At 37.4% G+C, this 20689-nt stretch overlaps 2 protein-coding genes across 2 annotated transcripts; one reads left to right on the top strand and one right to left on the bottom strand.

Annotated features, from left to right (window-relative positions):
- Positions 1-516: 516 nt before the first annotated feature.
- On the bottom strand, positions 517-1259 carry LOC121875849 (sterile alpha motif domain-containing protein 5-like). The gene has a single exon (XM_042380552.1). The coding sequence runs from the start codon at positions 1111-1113 to the stop codon at positions 517-519; it is 597 nt and encodes a 198-aa protein (XP_042236486.1). The 5' UTR covers positions 1114-1259.
- A 7028-nt stretch (positions 1260-8287) lies between these two features.
- Positions 8288-20440, top strand: LOC121875853 (aspartate--tRNA ligase, cytoplasmic-like). Its single transcript, XM_042380557.1, has 6 exons — positions 8288-8401; positions 9496-9598; positions 9875-10049; positions 11513-11652; positions 13365-13472; positions 17047-20440. Exons 1-6 carry the CDS (start codon positions 8376-8378, stop codon positions 18085-18087), a joined length of 1593 nt encoding a protein of 530 aa, XP_042236491.1. The 5' UTR covers positions 8288-8375; the 3' UTR covers positions 18088-20440.
- The last annotated feature ends 249 nt before the right edge of the window (positions 20441-20689 follow it).

The following is a 20689-nucleotide window of genomic DNA, read 5'->3' as shown; positions in this document are numbered from 1 at the left end:
CCTCAGAGCCATGGGTTTGGCTTGCACTGGTGGGTTTTATTAATAAACCTCAGTGGAATATGTAGATTTTCTTCCACTCAAATTGGAAGTCAGGAAAGAGAACGAGAGGTTCAATTTCATAATGAAACCACTTAGATATATACTGTACTCACACACACAAAGAGGTACTGTGTCTCAATATACATACTCCATACCCACAATGTCATTAAAAAATGTGTCCATTAATATGCTTCAAACACAGCATGAGACTCTACTACGATTATTTCCAGCACTTGTTCTGTATAACTATCAAGCTAATTATTTCTATTGATGTTCTCTTAACTTAGTTCGTCATGACATTTGGTTAAAAAACGGTGTGGTTTCAGTTGATATGTCAAAACAATTGTTTTGAGGTCATTTAATAGAATAAGGAGTCAATGCTCAAATCATTATCTCTGGTTTTCATCTGCTGTTGCATGGTGTGGGAAGGTGTTATTAGAAACTGTGCAGCTCTGACATTAGGTCATGTGGAACTAGTTACATATTATAAGCATAACATGAATGAAAATTAGAAAATCGAATAGAAACAATGGACAGTACCTGTGTGGTGTAGGGGTGTGTGGCTAGGTCGACAGCATCTTGCACCAGCCTCTCCTTCAGCAGCCCACTCAGCTGGGTGTGGGGGAGCCTTACTAGCTCTGCCCGCCCGGCCTCGTATGCGTCCAAATAGCGTGCTGGAGTTGTGGTAGATGTCATGGGTAGTGACATAGAGGGTGGGGGCTCACCAGGGGTAGAGGCCGTAGAGCCTGACCCACGAGACCCACGGGAGGACCGAGACGAGCGGCCCCGCGACCCACTAGAGTTACGGAGGGTAGTGTGGTCGCGCGCTGCCAGCTGCGCCTCCTCCACCGTGAAGTACACAGAGGCAGCACCCTCCTCTCGCAGCAACATTACAGCATTCAGCAGGGAAGTTCGGTGACCCGGGTTCACCACACCGATGGCGTCCAGGTCTGGGGCACCGATCTGTTTGCATATCTCCAGGTCATCGTAGCCGTTGTCGATGAAAGAATCAGCGTACTGCTCCATGTGGAGGGACCTAAGCCACTCCTCGACTATGGTCTCCTCCATCTCCATCACAGAACTACACCAACACTAACACTCTTCACTCATTTCATTAACAAAGCCAGGGAGGTGTTGGCATGCGCCTGACCCATGCACCACTTGACACTTGACTGTTTACACCGCGGGCTGCTCGCTCCCCTCCGCAGCTCCCAACAGATGGCTCTGTGAACCTTAACAAGTGACTGGCGCTGGCTCACGCGCGCGGTTAACTTAAACAAGTTTTTCCACTTATCCATACCACCAAATAAGGTATATCCGCCAACTAAAATCTAAATTGTCTTTGATGAGAATTTGTAATCATAACAGAGTATTATAACCATTATATACGGCAAATTTTAATAACTAAGGTTAAGTTAGTGATCTGATTGAATTGTCCAATGTATGTTACATGTAAAGTTAAACAATGATCCAGTTTTATTCCACTAATTATACGGTGAATTTATTAATCAATAATATAATTCATTAATTAAAGTCATAAGCTAATAATGAAAACAGCTCACCAATACCCGTATGTACAGCGCTTCTGGTGGGCCTTACCTTTAAAGCAGTCATTGAATTATAAGAAATATATAAGAACCTATATGGTTATACAATACGTTGGTAATATAGATATTATCTTTAAGAATTCCCAAAAATGGAATATTTAGTATCATTAATGAATAAACTTTGTTCATTAAACGTAATAAGAGAACTCGGCAAAATTCTTTGTTTCAGCAAGACGTAATATACATTACTGAATGACACAAGCATTATTTAATATAACAAAGAAAAATGAAATTCCAGTTTTTCACACAATGTTCTGTTAGAATTAAAATGAAACTAAAGTTAAGATACTTATTTAAGACAATGCAATTGCACATGTACAGTCTCTTTCAAGATTCGTCGAACATTGCTGGAGACAGCTGGCAACTCAAGGCCGTTTGTTTACTATAGTACGTAGTAAAAATTATGATTGAATGTAAAAGGTTATCGGTGATTGGTTACTTAGTTCCCTGTTGCTTAATTATTGGATGGGCTTTGTTGTTTCGTATTATATTATACTACGACGGTACTATAGTAAACAAACGGCTTTGAGTTGCCAGCAGTGTTCGAAGAATCTTGAACGAGACTGTATTTTACAAAAAAAATATTCATTTAGTAAGTATGAATATATGATTCTACCTCTGCCAATTTCATTAATTTATAATATTGCATATTCATAGCTCATCATAAGTCAGCTCTCACGCAGTTTCCTACTGTAGTCAGAAGTAGATGTTGTGCTTATCCGTCTATCTTTACTCTTGTGTGTGACTGTGTGTGGGGGGGGGGACTCAATAGAGACAGAAACCTCAAAGGTGTGGATATGATTTGAGATAGTGTTGCTTGCTTGTTAGTTTGCTTGTTTTGGATTTCCTGGCAGTCAACTTTTTGTTTGCAGAGAATAGCCCACCCGGGCGCAGGTCATCGACCCACAATGGGGTCGAGGGGACGAAAATATAAGAGTAAAACTAAATTAAAACTAGAAAAGAACAAGATTATATTAATCTACACCACGAAGATGCGGGAAAACCAGCTTTTTTAAGTGAGACAGATTGTATGAGTATGGAAACAGAAGAAAGCATAGCATTCCACAGTTTTGCTGTGTGAGGAAAGAAGGATGTACGATAACGGGTTATTTTAGCGTGACCGACATCCACAAAGAAACTGTGGGCACCGCGGGCAAGACATGTGTTACGAGCCCACAACCTTGCCGGTGGTACACAGGATGCCAAATCTACCGAACATTGCCTGTTAAAGTACCTCTAAAAGAGACAGTGAAGCAACATTGCGGCGAAGAGAAAGGGAAGAAAGATTATCAACTAAAGGAGGAGAGTTAAGAAGACGAAATGCCTTTGATTCCACCCTATCTAACAGTTGGACAGAAGAAGAGCCACCCCAGATATGAGAGCAGTACTCCAAGTTAGGACGAATGAATCCCTTATATACTTGAAGCAACTGCTCAGGAGTGAAGTAGCTACAGCATCTGTACAGCATTCCTAGATTTCGGGAGACAGCTTTAGCAATGTTGCGGATGAGTGACTTCCATGACATATTAAAGGAAATGGTGAGGCCTAGCATACCTATTTTAGAATTTGGCTGAATGATTGTGTCCTGAAATGTGATTGGTGGGAGATCGTCTAATTTGGAAAGTGTAATTGGTAATTACTGAGTTATTACTATTGGATTTAACCAAGTTTCTACCTCCTCATTCGGAGATGCTGCACAGATCCGCATTGATAGATGTAATAATATCAGCTCTACAAACAGATCTAGTTTGAGAATTAGGGGAAGGGGAAAATGTGAAGAATGAGGAGTAGAATCATTAGCGTAAGAATGGATAGAATTAGCGGTAGTGTGAAATAAATCATTGATAAAAAGAAGGAAGAGAGTAGGTGAAAGAACAGAACCCTGTGGGACACCACTATTGGTAGAGAAAGAGCGAGAGATCGATCCCTCGACAACAACTGCCATGGATCGGTTCTCAAGGAAGCTAGAAATTAGAGAACAAAGTGGGGAAGAGAAGCCATAAGAGGGAAGTTTAGAAAGCAAATACTTAAGTCATACCCTGTCAAATGCTTTGGAGATCTCGAGGGCCACGGCCTAATACCTGTACTTGTGGTAGCGGTTTTATTTGGTGTCAGCGTATTTGGCAAATGATTCGACCCGTGGCATCCCTCTTTCAAGTTTTCTTCTATTTCTTCTTATATCTCGGCTTCTTGTCACCTGGCGGTTGAGGATCAAACGCACACCACACATTTATCTATTTTTTGTGGGGGGGGGTGAGATATTTTATTTATAGTCAATGGTGATGAATGGTATTAGAATGGACTGCTTGATAGTATGAGTGAGGTAGTATCACGCGTGAGTTGTGTGCTAATATCCTCAATTTACAAACGCAGCATACACATGGTAAATCTTCAGTATTCACATTGCTTCACAACGCTTTATAACTTCCATTGTGTATGTATCATTCTAAATTGAGTCGTCAGGTTCTACGTGCTAGTTAACACAATCTTGTACGAGAGATCACTGCTCATGGTCCACAATCATTTGCTCGATAATATCTAACCTGCCACCTCTGGAAGTTATAAAGTATAAACTCGTCTTTGGAGTGTAATCTAACACTTCCTCAATCTCCACTTCCTCAATCTCCATATCACTCTTGTTTCTCCAACCGCGTCTTCATAACCACCCTTTATTCATAGTTACTCTCAGCCTCTCTGATGATGTATGGGCTGAATTTATATTTTTTCTTATTCACTTTTTATCCTTCTTTCTTTCTTTTTATTCTTTTCTACTTGTTTTTATTACTTTTCTCTTGTATACTTGTCTCTTATCTAGTTATATTCTGATCTAGGGCTTACCTGGGAACCTCTTGTTACTTTACAATCCCCAATACTCACGATAGCTACCACCACCCAGGTTTTTCTATCAGAACATACTATAATAATAATTATTGTACGCGAACATGATCCAATTACAGGGTAAATTTAACCAGGGGATTAACGGCACTCAGGGATACATCGCGTGTTCGATTTTAGACGCAAGCCTACACACTGCGTCGAGTTGTTCCACACTGTGCGGCCGGCCTCAGAGCGACATGCCCTTAATGTGTTGACCTGGGACATAAAAAAAAAGCATTTCTGTTGCAAGAGACACAAATATATAGCATTGCAAACATTCCTGCATTTTTAATTATATCCTGTAAAACTCATTTGTAAAATCTTCTAAAAACTGTTTTGAAATTTACAAATTAAAAATGCTGTGTAGGAATTTTGTTGTGGGTCGGAGAGGCTTTTAGTGAGCAGAATTTCTAACCTGGATCGGAGGCTTCGGAGCGGTGGTGTTAGATGGGGCGGGGGGGCGATTAATTAAACAGGGATAAATATACAAATAGATAAGTACAGATAATGACAGATAATTAAAATCAGAAAATCTAATAAATAAAATAGTCGAATAGATCGATAATGAATAGGAAGATATTTTTAGAGCCAGATAACCAAAGAGACCGATAAGCAGAGAAAGATAAATCAAAGGGGCAGAAGATATTCAGAGACAGACCGTCAGCCTGTGATTTTAAGATTTTTTATTTTTTTTTTTTTTTGGATTGCCCCCGAGGGGGCTAGTTTATTGGGCACCCCTTACATTCTGTGCAAGGTGAAGCGCAGAAGCGTTTACAGCGCCCATCTGGGAAGCATGCGTAGTTCATGCTTGCCTTTATGACTCGTGCATTAAGGGTGTAAGCTGACAGTGAATCAAAGAGAGGTTAAAGGTCAGAAGTCTTTTCTTTTTAATCACATTCGCCACTTATCAGCTTACTAGCCGTTTGGGCGGTTTATCCAGTGTTAGTATAGAAGGAAATCGGGGACCGGGAAACCTGTGGTGTTTGGTAGGGTCACACTCGATAACACCCTTCTCACGTGTGTCCAGGCCGAGGCTCGAACCCTTGACATATTTGGTGCGAGTTTAGCGCGTTACCGCTGTACCACCAACATGGAAGCATAATAAGATAACGGTACTTCAATACATCCGCTTTTTATCCCCTTTTTATTTAAATATGAACCATGAATAATTCTTTAAGAACTTAATGTAGCTCATAACGCTTTATTTCCATTAAGGTGACAGTAACAAACACATATGATAATATAGTCATGTTTGTAGCATTAGATGAAAACACAATATTATCTTGGTCTTATTTATATAATAAACAATGGATAAAATTGCTAAGCCACCAATATCTGGTACACGTCTTTACCATGAATTACAAACTCCTGAATTGCTGATGTTGAAGCCAGGGCCAGATTCACACACGTTCGTACAATGAATAATTCTTGTAACTGGATGTTATAATGCACCTAACTTAGCTAAAATTACCCTAAACTAGCCTACCCTAAACTAACATACACTGACCTAACAGAACCTAATCTAACCTAACTGTTGGAATAAATTAAAATACAAAAAAGAACAAAGAAATACCACCAAAGCTGTACGGAGTCTATCTCAACTTGGTATGTCCACTTGACACCACTTAGGCGATAAATTTAACTTTATATGCAATGGTTAAATTTAAGGGTTTAGTAAATCAGAATCCACATGTAATGAGAAATTTAAGTACAAGATTTCTTAGGGGCTTTTAAATCCACATGTCATGACTCATTTATTTTTAGATGGGTAAAGTAAACTAAAATCCATTTTGAAATTCATTTCAAGTCTGAATTCAAGGGTAAAGGATACTTTTCTTATAATGGACCACCAGGCCTATGTGATACACTTTTAGAGTAAGTTTAATTCATATGTCAAAAGAGAATTTTAGGAGATAGGTTATGTTAGGGTTTATTAGTTAATATATGAATGTCAAGAAAGAATTTTAGAAGTTAGATTAGGCTAGTTTGGTTAGGCTAAGTAAGGTGTTCTTAATATTCGAATGTCAAGAAAGATTTTTGGGTGTCCTTTTCTTTTAACCTCTTCACCACTGACCGGTTCGTTAGACGCTTGGCCGATCGGTCACGTCTCTGTTACGCGTGTAGTGTTGGCAAGTACCGGGCATGCACTGGCTCCTAAATGTATCTGAACCTGCTCCAGTGTTGGTCAAGTCTGGTCTTGAAAGAGCTCACACTCGGTGCCGTCACAACACTCTCTGGCAGGTTGTTCCAAGAGTCCACAATTCTCAATTCGAAAAAGTTTGTCCTCACAGTTTTCTGGACTTTTGGCTTCTTCAACCTTGAGCTATAACCCTCTGTGGGGCGTACGTCCGCCAGCTCCAGGTCTGGGCACTCGACTGAGTAGTGCCCTCCGAAATATTTATAAACTTCAATTAGGTCATCCCTTGCCCGTCTGTAGTATAAGATAGGCAGTTGCAGGCGTTCTAATCTCTCTAGATAACTAAGGTGCCGTAGTGCAAGCACCAGTCTGATGGTCCCCCTTTGGACATTTTCAATCAACTGACAGTCTAACATTTCTTGGGGACCAGACGGCGTGACAGTACTCCAGATGGAGAAGCACTTCAATCTTGAAGATCGTTACGAGGGACGGACCGTCTAGATATCTGAACGACCTTATAAGACCCAATAATTTATTTGCCTGATTTACCTTCTTCTCGCAATGGCCCGAGAACTTCAGCTCATTGTCAACATACACACCTAGGTCCTTCTCACATTTAGTTTCAAATAGTGCAGTTTCTTCATCCCGTTGGGACATATGATACGCCTCCTTACCGTTGGTACGCCCCAGGTGCATCCTCTTACACTTCGTGACATTGAATCTCAGCAGCCATTTCTTCGACCATTCTTGGAGCCCACAGAGATCCTTCTGCAGCTCTTCACAGTCCGCAGGGTTCTTGATTTCCCGAAATAGCTTGGAGTCATCGGCAAACATTTGTATGGAGGAGTGTACAACGTCAGGCATGTCATTTATGAAACAAACAAACACCAGTGGGCCCAATACACTGCCCTGTGGTACCCTGCTTGTGACAGGTACAGATAATGATTTCGTGCCATTAATCACCACACATTGCTTGCGGTCATGTAGAAAGTCTTCTATACACGCTAAGACATTTCCCCGAATTCCGTACCCTTCCAGTATGATTCCTTCCAGTTTGATTTTCAGCATTTCGTGGGGTACACTGTCAAAAGCCTTGGCAAAATCTAGGTACTGTATATATATTGTCGATATTACCACCCCATTCCAGAATATGGGTCCAAATATATACATACATAATTATTGTCAAGCAAGTGATTGATAGATTTGTAAGTCGATTTAAGGATAGATAGTCCATGAAATGTGTTAAAACCTTATTAATCAGTTTAGCTTACGTAATTAAACCAGTATAGGCCTACCCGTCAGTTTGGGTCAATCAATGAGAAAGAGAGACTGCTAGAATCTATACAAAGCAGTCATTAACAATGTCATCACGCGGTAAAATATATTACGTGACAGATTAAAAATTACATCAGCTATCACTGTAAAGGAAATTATTTGATATCTAGATTAATTTCTATATCAGGGTTATACAAATAATATTATAACTTACTGGATAAATACATTTCATAAATATTAATTTATTTTCATTTAATGTTTAGAAATTAGATTATAATCGTAATAAAAATTATACATTGATGTTTTGTAATATTGTCTGTGGATTCAGTCAATAACTCAAGTAGGATATAAAGCCCCGGGAGAGGTTGTCACTCACGCCAGCTGCTGGACCACATGATAGCTCTTATAGTCTTCATCAACCTTATCTTTCCTTCAATATAATGATGACAAACGATAACAAAGAAAAGTAAGTCATTAATATGTTCTCATTACGATAAGTTTAAGTGTTAGAGTCTTATAATTTATTGGTGAAATATAATTAGAATAATACCTACACTAGTAGATTTCAAGCTGTGGTTCATTTCTGCTTAATTCAGACAGTTCAGTAATTGTGTTTTATAAATTCACTACGTAAAAGCATTGAGGTGAACTTACATGCCATATTCAAAGTAATTTTATAATTTAGTTTTCCAATTCTAGAATATACTTTTCCCATAGATTAACCTTTTGATGCTAATCCCTACTAAATCTATGTACACCAGTGTGAAGGAAAAGTTAAAACATGAAAAAAATGGTAAAATTGGAGCAGATGGCTAATACCAGAAGGAATTCTTAGATTTGGGTCATTTTTTTCACATGTTCTTTGGATGATAGTATGTAATAAAACGATACGACAAATATTGGCATTAGTACAGTTTCGCAGTACCTTTTTGTGATATGATTAGTATTACTGGTACTGTTTTGTCATGTAAGAACTTTACTTTTTTACTTTGCCACTTTTCAGCTTACGAACCGTTTGGGTGCTCTATCCAGTGTTAGTACAGGAGGGAACCGGGAAACCTGTGATGTTTGGTTTGGTCACACTGGATAACTCTTCTCATTTGTGTCCTGGCCGTGGCTCGAACCCTTGACATATTGATGAGTTTTGTGCGTTACTGCTGTACCACCAACACCGCATTTGCATAACTCTTAGGACTCATAATGAGAGAGATAAATTAACTTATAGGAGATATAAAATAGCCTGAGTAGCATTGAGAGCAAGTAGTAAACAACCAAAATGGGGCGTCTTCTCAGTGAGTGCTTCTGTAGGTATATTCCTGTGGGCTTTGCAGCCACTGTACAGCTGTGCTTTATTGCTTTAAATTTGCTACTAATCACCAAGAAACCACAAGAGAGGAAAAATTGAAAACTGATAGAGGAAACTGCAGTTAGGGAGGGAGACATATCTGTAGAATGAAATCATGTGGCTTGTTAATAATGAAAGACTGAGAAGCTCACTTGAAAATCATTGACACTTAATATGAATGAGGTAAAATAATAGTGATTTTTTTCTACTTCCAGCTCAGAAGATGCACCAAGCAAGAAAGCCTTGAAGAAAGCACAGAAGGCAGCAGAGAAAAATGCTAAGAAAGCTGAATATAAAGCACAAAATGCAGCACAAGCTGTAAGTTCATGTACAGTATTTTATTTGGTTAAACACATGACTTGTGTAAGTTGTGTATGATAAACACTTGTGCACAAAATGGCACTTCTATTTTTCTCCCTTCAAAGCCTCGAGTCTTATTTTTGAAGATATTGGATTAAGAAATATTAAATCTTTTAGAGTTGTCATTCTGGCCAAGTTTTTAATTGTATTTTGTCAAATTCATACTGTGTAATTTGGATTTTCTGTATATTTTTCCATTATTGGGTGCTTTAGCTGGAATATGACATTTTGCAGGATGTCGCTCAAGAAGAAACAGGGGACTGTTCAGTGGGACTGTATGGGAACCTGCCTATGAACAGGAGTCAGGAGAAACTACCAGTCATACATAAAGAAATAAAAGATCTTAACAAGAATTTAACCAATGAGACTGTTACACTTCGTGCTCGTCTTCACACAAGTCGTGGGAAAGGTAAATAGTGAGTCTACACTATATATACAGTATGGTATTTAGAGAGTTCAATTATTATTTGATGAATATATAAAGGGATGTTTCAGTACTCTGTACACTATTATGCTTTGCCCAAATACTGAACAGGGAGGCAAATGCCAGGTCTTGTAAGGTAAACCATTTCCTTACATACAGTGCATCCCCAAATTTACACTCTTACACATGTCTTTCCATTTCCACTTGGTCTCTCATTTCATCTTTTCCTATCATCTTAGTCCAGCAAATTATCTTAATTAATTTTTGCACATCCAATATCCTTTCTATTTGTCCTTTAATCTCAGATTTCCATTCTTTAATTATCAACCTCTCCACTTTTGGGTTCCAAATATCACCTACATCATCACTTGTTCTTTTGTTGTAATAGACATACAGGTACTGACTTAAACCATATGTAATGCAATCAATAGGGATTACCATAGATAATCATTCAAGAATTAGGACATCAAATAAGATATAATAAGAACTGGTTGTTGCATGCAGATTCCATCCATTGTGTTTTGATGATAATGAAAAAAAATCTGGATTTTCTTAGCCAAAGGGGTATTACTGTATTGCATTTCCGCACACAACATTCTTACCCCTAATCTATTATCATATTGAATAAGACGTCTAATAATAATATAATTTTCTTCTATTACATTACCGTTGCAAATGTATAATAACGGAACTAGCATATCCAAAATGTTCTCTATTTTCTTCCATTAATCTTCCGCCATTATCACATACCTTACCTCCCACACTGCGTGCCTCCATCATAATCATCACGCGCATGCGTTCCCGTACACGTCACGCGGCCAATCAATTTTTTTTTTATTTAATTTTTTTTTTACAACCAATTACTACAGTACATTGATTTTTGGCCCAATGAAATTCGATTTTTATTTTGGGTCTCATTTCAAAATTCAAATTCATTTCCGACCATGGAAGTCTGGTACAGGTACTGTACATAGAGGTTTTCCAATTCTTGCATAATCTGTCCTCTTATGACCTTTGAACCAGAGAAGGGATTTTGATGTTAATTTACAGAGGTTAATGTCAACTAATATGTCCCAGCCATCTTCCTGTCCCTCACTTAAAGGTTGTTTCATAGCTTGGAATCAAAGTTAATTGTTTTTTTTTTTGGGGGGGGGGGGGATCCATCAGTTAATCATATTTTCTTGTGTTTTCTGTGTGACTTGAGGTAATTCTAAAAATTTAAGAAATTCATTGAGCACTTCCTCAATTTTTCAATCCAGGACTCTATCCCATTTGCTCTTGGCCACCCTCCCTGCTTTTAAAAGAATGTTCCCTGCAGACATCAGTTGAAATGTTAATAGGAAAATTTAATAAGAATTTTCTCAATAGCTAGATAGGACAAGCTATATTTGGAATGGGAGAGAAGTATGGGGACTAATAACTAATAAATGAATGAATGTTTATTGCAGGGAAGCAGGCATTCTTTGTGCTACGAAGCAGAGAACATACCGTTCAGTGTGTGATAGCAGTTGGTGAAAAGGTTTCCAAGCAGATGATCAAGTTTGTCTGCAATATCACCAAAGAAAGCATTATTGATGTTGAAGGAAAGGTAAAGATTGATGAAAATATTGTTGGTTGAGTGTTCAGGATTATCTACTTACTTAACATATGTGGCATTATCTACATTCACAGTAGGATTGTGTACAGTATCAGATTTCACTTCTTACATTTGTGTTGCAGACCATCTTTATATGTTTCCTTTGATCCTTATTCTCTAGCAGTGCACAAAGCCTTTACTCATGAAATCTTCTGTTTGGTTATCAGAAAAATAATTAAGAAAATATTGGTTATCAGAAAATTTCTTGAAAAAGCTATGCTGCAAATACTGTGCTATTTTCAAATGAAGTATTAGACATTTTTATAGCTTAAGGAATTTTTACTGTAATCAAACTGTAGTTAATATTAACCAAAATAGATTAAACATTTTCATTATGATTTGCCTTGCATTAATCATCACTATTTGTCACCTGATTGAAAATGCCATTTAGTCTTGTTTTGTGTTTATGGTCTTGTAATACTTTAACTAAGTTCCTGATGACCATTATTTTATTTGGCCATAGTGGTTAAACTGCTACAAGAACTTTAGTTAAAATACAATAGATGTGAAATAAGTCCCATCACAAAATGTGCTAACTGGTTAGCTGGGGCAGCAGCAATGAATGGCTTACTACAATATCTCAAGGCACGCTGGTGGGAGATATACAAGAATGATCTTGTTCAAAAACACTGGAAAATTTATAAATATACAGTACAGTCAAACTTCTAAAATCCAATTCTCCAGAATCTGGTAGTATCCAAAATTTGAATGGAAAAATCCCATCATGTGCTACTCGCTAAAAACATGCTAAGTGTTACTCACTTCAAAAAGCTGGATTTCCAGCATCTTCGTGGTGTAGATTAGTATAATATTTTTCTTGTCTATTTTTAATTGGCATTTACTTTGTATTTTTTTGCCCCCCTAGGCCCCTTTGTGGGTCGATGACCTGTGCCCGGGTGGGCTATTCCTCGTAAAAAAAAAAAAAAAAGTTTGCTGCGTCAACTTGGGTCTCACAAGATGGCAGCATGGGCAGTAGCCCTGATTATTTTTAGATTGTTTTTAATGTATGTCCTGTTGCTTTTGTAAATATTTTATATATAATTTCTTTTTAATGTACTGTACTGATACTGCATTGCTGCTATTGTAAATATTATATTTAATACTCTCTGCTGGACGTTGTAATAGTTTTCATTCATTTCCCTACACATAGGAGACAGCTCCAAGAGTCTGAGATCCCACACTCTCGTGCACAAAGAAATGTGTATTCCCTTTATTTTTTTTACCTAATGGGATGTATTTATTTATTATTATTTTTTTTTGCACAATGCCTACATTGGATGGAGTGTACATGTAACATAGTTAAAAAAAGTAAAAATAATGTATATCTACTTGAAATTACAAGCTGCTTCTATAAATATTGCATATACCTGTACTGTAATGAGGTTTAAAGGCAAACAATGACTTTTACTTTTCACAGTATTTAAGGAACTAAGAAAGTAATAGGATTTCTGTCAACTTCTGTATAAGTATTACATTTGAATTGTGTATAAAAACACCAAGATGATTAGGTATCCAAGTTCGAATTTTTTCAGAATTCGAACAAGACTTGGTTGCTAGCAATTTGGATTTGGGAAGTTTGACTGTACTCCAGGCTGTTGGACCCAGTAGTGCCACATAGTAGAGGTACTGCTGGATAGTTATATGTATATTTATTTTCTTCTCAGGTTGCAGCAGCAGGCCAAAAGATTGAGTCATGCAGTATACAGGATGTTGAAATTTATGCTACCAAGGTGTTTGTTGTCTCGGCTTCAGCACAGCGTCTGCCATTACAGGTAGGTAGAGCTGTCTTTGTTAATTTAAGCCCATGCCCTGCTGTCTAAGATGATATAATGTGATACTACAGTAGTCCAGTAAAGGTCACTGGAAACCTTAACTTTAGAAATAGTTTGTGTAAGAATTATTACACGCTTGGGTTACGGTTGTGCTCTCATTGATGCAAACACCTTGAGGCTGAGTTTCTTGGATGTAAAAGGTCTCTTTTGTTGCATGTAGTTCACCCTTCTTAATAGGTGAGGTAGCTTTTGCATTTTCTTTGGCCAGAATAAGTCCTCTCCTCTCCTTCAGAACAGCATGGGTAGGTTTTATGAATCTACTGTAGTAGGCTTAGATATTTGTTGTGAAAAATTTCGTTGAACCTGTTATATGGTGGTCTGTAGTTATTGTGAAATTCCTTTAGAAACAAGGTATGCAGAATTTAATTTTGACTATTTTTTCAGACAAAAAAAAATGGATCATATCACCTTTCAACTCTGAAAATAAAAATACAGGGGGGCCCCCAAAATTTGCGGGGGTTAGGTTCTCAAAATGGCTGCGATTAGCATTTGCGGACGGAGGGGGGGGGGTACATTTTTACTTGTGTCCAAAGAAATATATATTCCCTTTGTGTTTGCCCTTAGGACAATTATTTCTTTTCCCGTTATTGTATATACAGCTACTCCTCGACTTACGACCTACTCGATTTACGACCACCCGGACATACAACCGCCCCAGTCGTACCAAAATTTTTTCAAATTACGTATTTACGCGTCCCAACGTAAGTGATTGCGCTATGTACTGACAATTTTTTTTTGTAATTCCCTTTAAAATGGCTGGTATGCTTAAAAGTGAGAGTTTTGTGGTGCTGAGAAGAAAAAGAGACACTCATTTTAGATTTTCTTTTTCTATGTATATCTTCGCATTTTCGACTTATGACCTGGATTTGGGTCCCTAACCCCATTCATAAGTCAAGGAGTGGCTGTATGTGTGACTAAACACATAAAAAATATAATAATGGGAAATACTCTCTCAAATAATCAGAAACAAATTTATTAAAAATGTGACAGTCTGCCCTCAAGTCCGTGCTTTATTGATAAAGCAATAAAGCACGAACTTGAGGGTAGACTCACATTTTTAATAAATTTGTTAATGATAATTATTTGTGAGAGGATTTTCCAATTATTATTTGTTTGCATGTGTTTTGTGTGTCTACACACACATATTTACAATACAGGTAAAGGAAATTAGTGTCTAGAATAAATAGCTCCCTGCCCCGACCACAGACATTCTTGGGTACATCCAGGCTCTCATCCGCGAAATAAAAATCCTCTTAACTTGGGGGGGGGGGGGATGTATATTGAATCCTTCAGCAGTTGTCTTGTTTATATCTGAAGCCTTATGATTTAAGCTGTAAAGACCCTTTCATACCGAAAGCTATGCAAGTATGCTATGTGTATGAATTACTTCAATGATTTTAAAGTAGATAACTTACACTAGCACGTGGTGTACATAGCATTGCTGCTGATGTGTGTTATCTAATTTAAACACCATTGCACCAATTCAAAGACACATGGCCCATGTGCAAAGTGTAGCGAACATAACTTGATTATTGAATAGAAAACTTCAAATTAATTCTGAAGAAATAAAGCCTTTATTTATTGAATTTTTTACATAATTTTCTAATAGTTTCGAGGACTGCCCTAAACTTCCTTCAGGACCACTTGCGGCCCTCAGACCATGGTTTGAGCACCCATGCTGTACATTATTCAACCACAAATTATAAAAAAAAAGAGGTATTAAACCCCTACGGTATGTGGTTAATATATAATAAACCTAGATATCTCCCTCTGGTTACCAAAAAGTTAATTTCTGTTTTTTTTTGCGGGAAATGCTAGATAATGATATCTAAAATCATGTGAAATGATTTGAAAGTGGCAACTCAAGTCTCATGTTGGCAGAATCATAGGAATTGTTGTGTAGTGTGTCTGTTGCCATGGGAACCGGCCCAGGTGTTTTAAATCCAACTTTGCCACGATCTCTGCATGACCTGGGAGACATATCACTATGAATTTATTTTATGTCACTTTATTTTGTTATTTCCACCTCTTTTTTTATACTAGAGTTGTGATTATATAATATTGGATAGGTAGGTGAATATAAAATGTAATTCAAACAAATGGAATGTTACTTTGAGAGGCCTCTGCTCTACAGCAAACATGCTGTGGTGACATAATTCTACACTAATTTTACTATTTATTGTACTCAAATACTGTATGTAGATATTATACACTGAGGCAATATTTAGGAGTCGACACATGACATATGCTCTCAGGTAAGGCACAAAATTATACGGTACAGTTTTACCACCAGTACACTGTCATACTGCCACCACCACACCATGTTGTGTTGGTGCCCCTAAAGTAACGAGAAATTATATATACTGTATTTACACTATTTACAAAAATCTTTCCTTTGCTTCAGTACTTTTGAAGGGTGTGGTATTATTGGAAGCATGGAATCAGGCACAGCAACGTCACACTGAGTACACCGATAACAAGTGTCTTTGCATACTTTGGCGCGTATTTCACTCGTACGGTACACATGAAATTTTTCTGGGAATACTACTTTACCCCAGTGGAAGGAATCACTGAAGGGAAGTCTAGAGCAGTCGGTCGCAAAGGTAGTTCACCACCAGCTGTACGATGACCTCCAGGTCTCCGATGAGGTACTGCATTGGTCTCCAAAAGCTGCCTTGCCACATTCAATGAAAACTCATGGAGTGTACGTTTTTATCTGTCTTCATTAGATAAAGAATGTGCGCGTTCAGAAGGGACATGTCCAAAACGTGAAAGAATAGTTTTTTGTGCCATTTCATGGTCTTACTTGCACAATCTATACTGGAGATGATGCTGTCAGACTTGTCAACCAGATGCATGTTGGAGGTGTAGTCTTTGACAGTGTGGCTTGTAGAGCCTCATCCTGGTCTTGGGGTCAACATTGTGGGTGATAAGAGTGATGCATTTGGTGATGGAGTCTGGCATATGGTGTCAGAATTACCAACATCACACTCACTCACTATCCTTGTCATCATGTGGGTAATCAGGGTCATTGACATCATCAGAATCACTCAAACCACTGTCCGTTCCTAATGGCTCCTCAGCATCACAAGGAGCATCCTCATCAAAAATAGTTTATTTCGGCGTCACTGATAGCACGACATCCTTACAGAGTGGGACAGGTGAAGGTACTGGTGTTGCCAAGAAACATGAGGCCTGGACATGTGATTGCCTGTGGGGGTGTATACCAGACAACTCAAAATGTTTGTTTATAGCTCTAAGGCCCATAGAGATTAGCGGGAATTTATAAATTTTCAAGGACGTTGATATACGCCCTAAACCTGGGTGTCCCTTACCTTAGCAGACATTAATCTATGCCCAAAACCACGTCGGGGCTAATAGAGGTACCCGTGAATTTGTATTTTACAAATTAACTCGACTCCACTGTATGGAGAAAAACATAGAGCAAGGAAATAAAAATTTTTTTTTAGTATGATTGGAAGAAAAGATTGTTTTTAAAGTTGTTCATTCACAGATAGAAGATGCTATGCGACCAGAAACAGATGATCCAGAAGGTCTGCAGATCAAGGTTAATCAGGACACTCGACTGGACAACCGTATTTTGGATCTGCGCACACCTACTAATCAAGCAATCTTTAGGCTAGAAGGTGGTGTTTGTCACCTTTTCAGGGAAGCCCTTAGGTCTCGGGGTTTTACTGAAATTATGAGTCCCAAGCTCATCTCTGCTGCTTCAGAAGGTGGAGCAAATGTATTTGGCATGAAGTACTTTGAAAAAGAGGCCTTTCTTGCTCAGAGTCCACAGTTGTATAAACAAATGGCTATTGCAGCTGACTTTGGTAAAGTTTTCACAATTGGTGCAATTTTCCGAGCTGAGAACTCAAATACACATAGGCACCTGACAGAATTTGTTGGGCTTGATTTAGAGATGGCTTTCACCCACCATTACCATGAGGCTATGAATGTTATAGGAAATATGTTCACCGAGATATTTAGAGGGCTTCGTGACAATTATGCAGATGAGATTGCCACAGTAAACAACCAGTTTCCAGCTAAACCTTTTAAGTTCTTAGACCCACCTTTATGTCTTGAGTACAAAGAAGGAGTTGCTATGTTGCGGGAAGCAGGAATAGAGATGGAAGATACTGAAGACCTAAGTACACCTAATGAGAAGCTATTAGGGCGATTGGTTAAGGCTAAGTATGACACTGATTTCTATATATTGGATAAGTTCCCATTGGCTGTAAGACCATTTTATACCATGCCTGATCCTACTGACCCAAAATGGAGCAACTCGTATGACATGTTCATGCGTGGGGAGGAGATATTGTCAGGTGCTCAGCGAATACATGATGCTACTTTCTTGGTGGAGAGAGCCAAGGCCCATGGAATTCCTCTCGACACCATTCAGTCGTACATAGATTCCTTCAAATATGGTTGTCCCCCACATGCTGGTGGAGGTATTGGATTGGAGCGGGTGACTATGCTTTATCTTGGCCTGGATAATATCCGCAAGGCCTCAATGTTCCCAAGAGACCCTAAAAGAATTACACCCTAAATTGGATTTACTTTCCAGAGTAATTTGAATGGTTATCAAATATGCATCTTTTTTAATGGGAAAGAATGTTTATTTTTTGTGTTTTTTGGGGATACTGTAGAATTTCAATATTGTCAGTTCTTGTAGCCCTTACAATAATATATTTTCCTGCTGAGGTGCATGAGATTTTACTGTATTTCTTTAATACATGTGTGTGGCTGAAAGGAGTACTATGTATTGCTCTTAAGGTGAATAGCTTTACCATGTACAGTACAATACTATAAAATACATTGTTTTACCTCTGCAGTAAATAAGATACTGAGTGGACTCATAGGTGTGAGGTTGTATTTTAAAGTGGGGAAAGTATTCTATTGGTGTCATTTATGGCTTAAGCTAAGGTTAAATCTGCCAAAAATCCAGATGATTCTCTGCCATAATTGGAACTTCATTTGTCACAAATTTCCTAAATATTTTATGGAAAATTTATTTATTTTAAAGTATAATTCAAACAGCCTCAGTTGTCCTTTGACTGGAAAGTGTGTGGTTATATATATTGTTCTGTAACCAGTGAGTTATTTGGTGTGATAGGATGTTCAAAGATATAGAGTATTTGTATAGCCGTTACAAATGATGCCTTCAGTAGAGGAGATAACCATAAAGATGAAAAAAAGTAAGGTCATGGCATTAAGTGATTTTTGGTGATGGCTTTCAGCTGTTGGACACTATTGGCCTATGTGAAGAAAGAGTGGTAAACCAGACTTAGGGCTTGTTTTGGAAGGATATTACTATAACAGAACACTTATTTTACATATCTAAGAATGAAAGAGTGATGACAAATGAAGGTTTATTTGTGTGTGTGTTGGTTTGCTCATATATGGTGATTGCATTAAAGAGGAAAGACATTAAAATGTGCTTATTGAGTTCTTTCATACCTAAGGCTTTGGAGGTACCTTTTGGATATTGCAGGAATTGTCAAATAAAAAAATTAATATTCTCAATATTTTCCTTAATGCTAAAAATTTGTATGAAATGTAGAACAATCACAATAATTTTTAGGTAGGTAATTGTTATGGAGATTGGTAAAAAGAAGGCTGCCCTGGGAATCTTAGTTATAGGTATTTAATTTGGAAATATTTTAGCTTCTTGGTAGGTTGAAGTGGGTGTTTTATATTTTGTCTTTATTAGTGAACCCCTTGGATATGAGGGGTTTTTCTGCTGAATAAAATTGTCTGGTGTCAGCTAAATAAATTAAAAGTGGCATCCAGCAGTGAAGGGGTTAATCACTCGGAACATTTATAAGGCAACCCAAAGGATCAACGTTGTGGTCTAAGAATTACCATCACACACAGGATGAGGCAAGAAAGGCATATCCCCCCTTTTCCAGTATCACTTTGGAATACTGTATTTATGAACCAATTGGATTTTATATAATGTACCAGAAGGTTTATGGTTACTTCCTCAAATTGAATATCTCTATCCAATACTATTTACCTGTACTTTGGTTTGGATACAGAAATCCAGAACAGTGATATAACCACTACACCATTAGTGATTGTTATTTATATATACTGTACATTAAAAATTTGTAATTTTCATTGTGGAAGTTTTTAATATTTAAAATTTTTGTACTGCATAGTAATTGCAAAATCTCTCTTCAGTGTTTTGGGGATTGGAAAATATAAGCAATAATTTTAATATAGTGGTTATTTACCCATTTACGATATTAGTTTTGCTAATGAAAGTACCAGACTGTTAGTATACAGCTATTCGTGAATAAAAGTAGGGTACCTTACTTCTCTGTTCTCAGGGATCCCACTGCTATCATGATTAAGATTGTTTGCTTGAATGTTGTCAACTTAAGTTATCTTTGCATCAAACTTATCTTTATAAAATTTATTATTTATTTTTAGTTTTTAAAAATCTCTGATGATTGATTATATCTTTAACAGGTTCTCCCAAGTATCTGTAGACTGCAGTAAAAAAATTAAGGCATTAATGTTAATTTTTAGACAAATTTCTACTTTTCCACAAGAAAAAGCAAACATTAAAAGATCGGCATGTAAAATGGTGAATACAGGTATGTTATGGATGGGGTAGTCAGAATATTGGTAAACACACTATAGATATTATGAGGTGTCCACTTTCAGTACACAAATACAGGCCCATTTTCTTACCCAACAGCTGTTGGCTCTGATTTTTATTTATTTTATTTTTTGTGCAAGTGTCATTGTTAGGGATTTCCATTTAAAATGTTTCTGTCTGCAAAATTTCATCTAATAAAATTTTGAGTGGTTATTCAGTTTTAACTGATAATTGAACCTTTTGTTATTTAACTACTATTCTGTGGTGTCAGGAAAATAAAATTTTAATGCTTTTGAATCGTTTGTTACCATGTGTGAATTTTCTGTAATTGGTCCCAACTTTTAAACTGTCTTTAAATAAACATTTATATATTAGGGACAGTATGGACACTCAAACTTTATTCTAAAAGTTTAAATTACATGTATGATGGCTTTGTATCTTTTAGTCTACATAGCAATTTCTTTCCCAACACAGGTCTTGAAAGATTAGTTCTACAGAATAGACACGAAAAGGATTTTTTTTTTTTGTTGGATGATTTTAG

This window comes from Homarus americanus, unplaced genomic scaffold (genome assembly GCF_018991925.1).
Source record: "Homarus americanus isolate GMGI-L3 unplaced genomic scaffold, GMGI_Hamer_2.0 scaffold24588, whole genome shotgun sequence".
Taxonomy (NCBI): Eukaryota; Metazoa; Arthropoda; class Malacostraca; order Decapoda; family Nephropidae; genus Homarus; species Homarus americanus.
The sequence above is the reverse complement of the archived record's forward strand: the minus strand, read 5'-3'. Positions and strand labels throughout refer to the sequence as shown.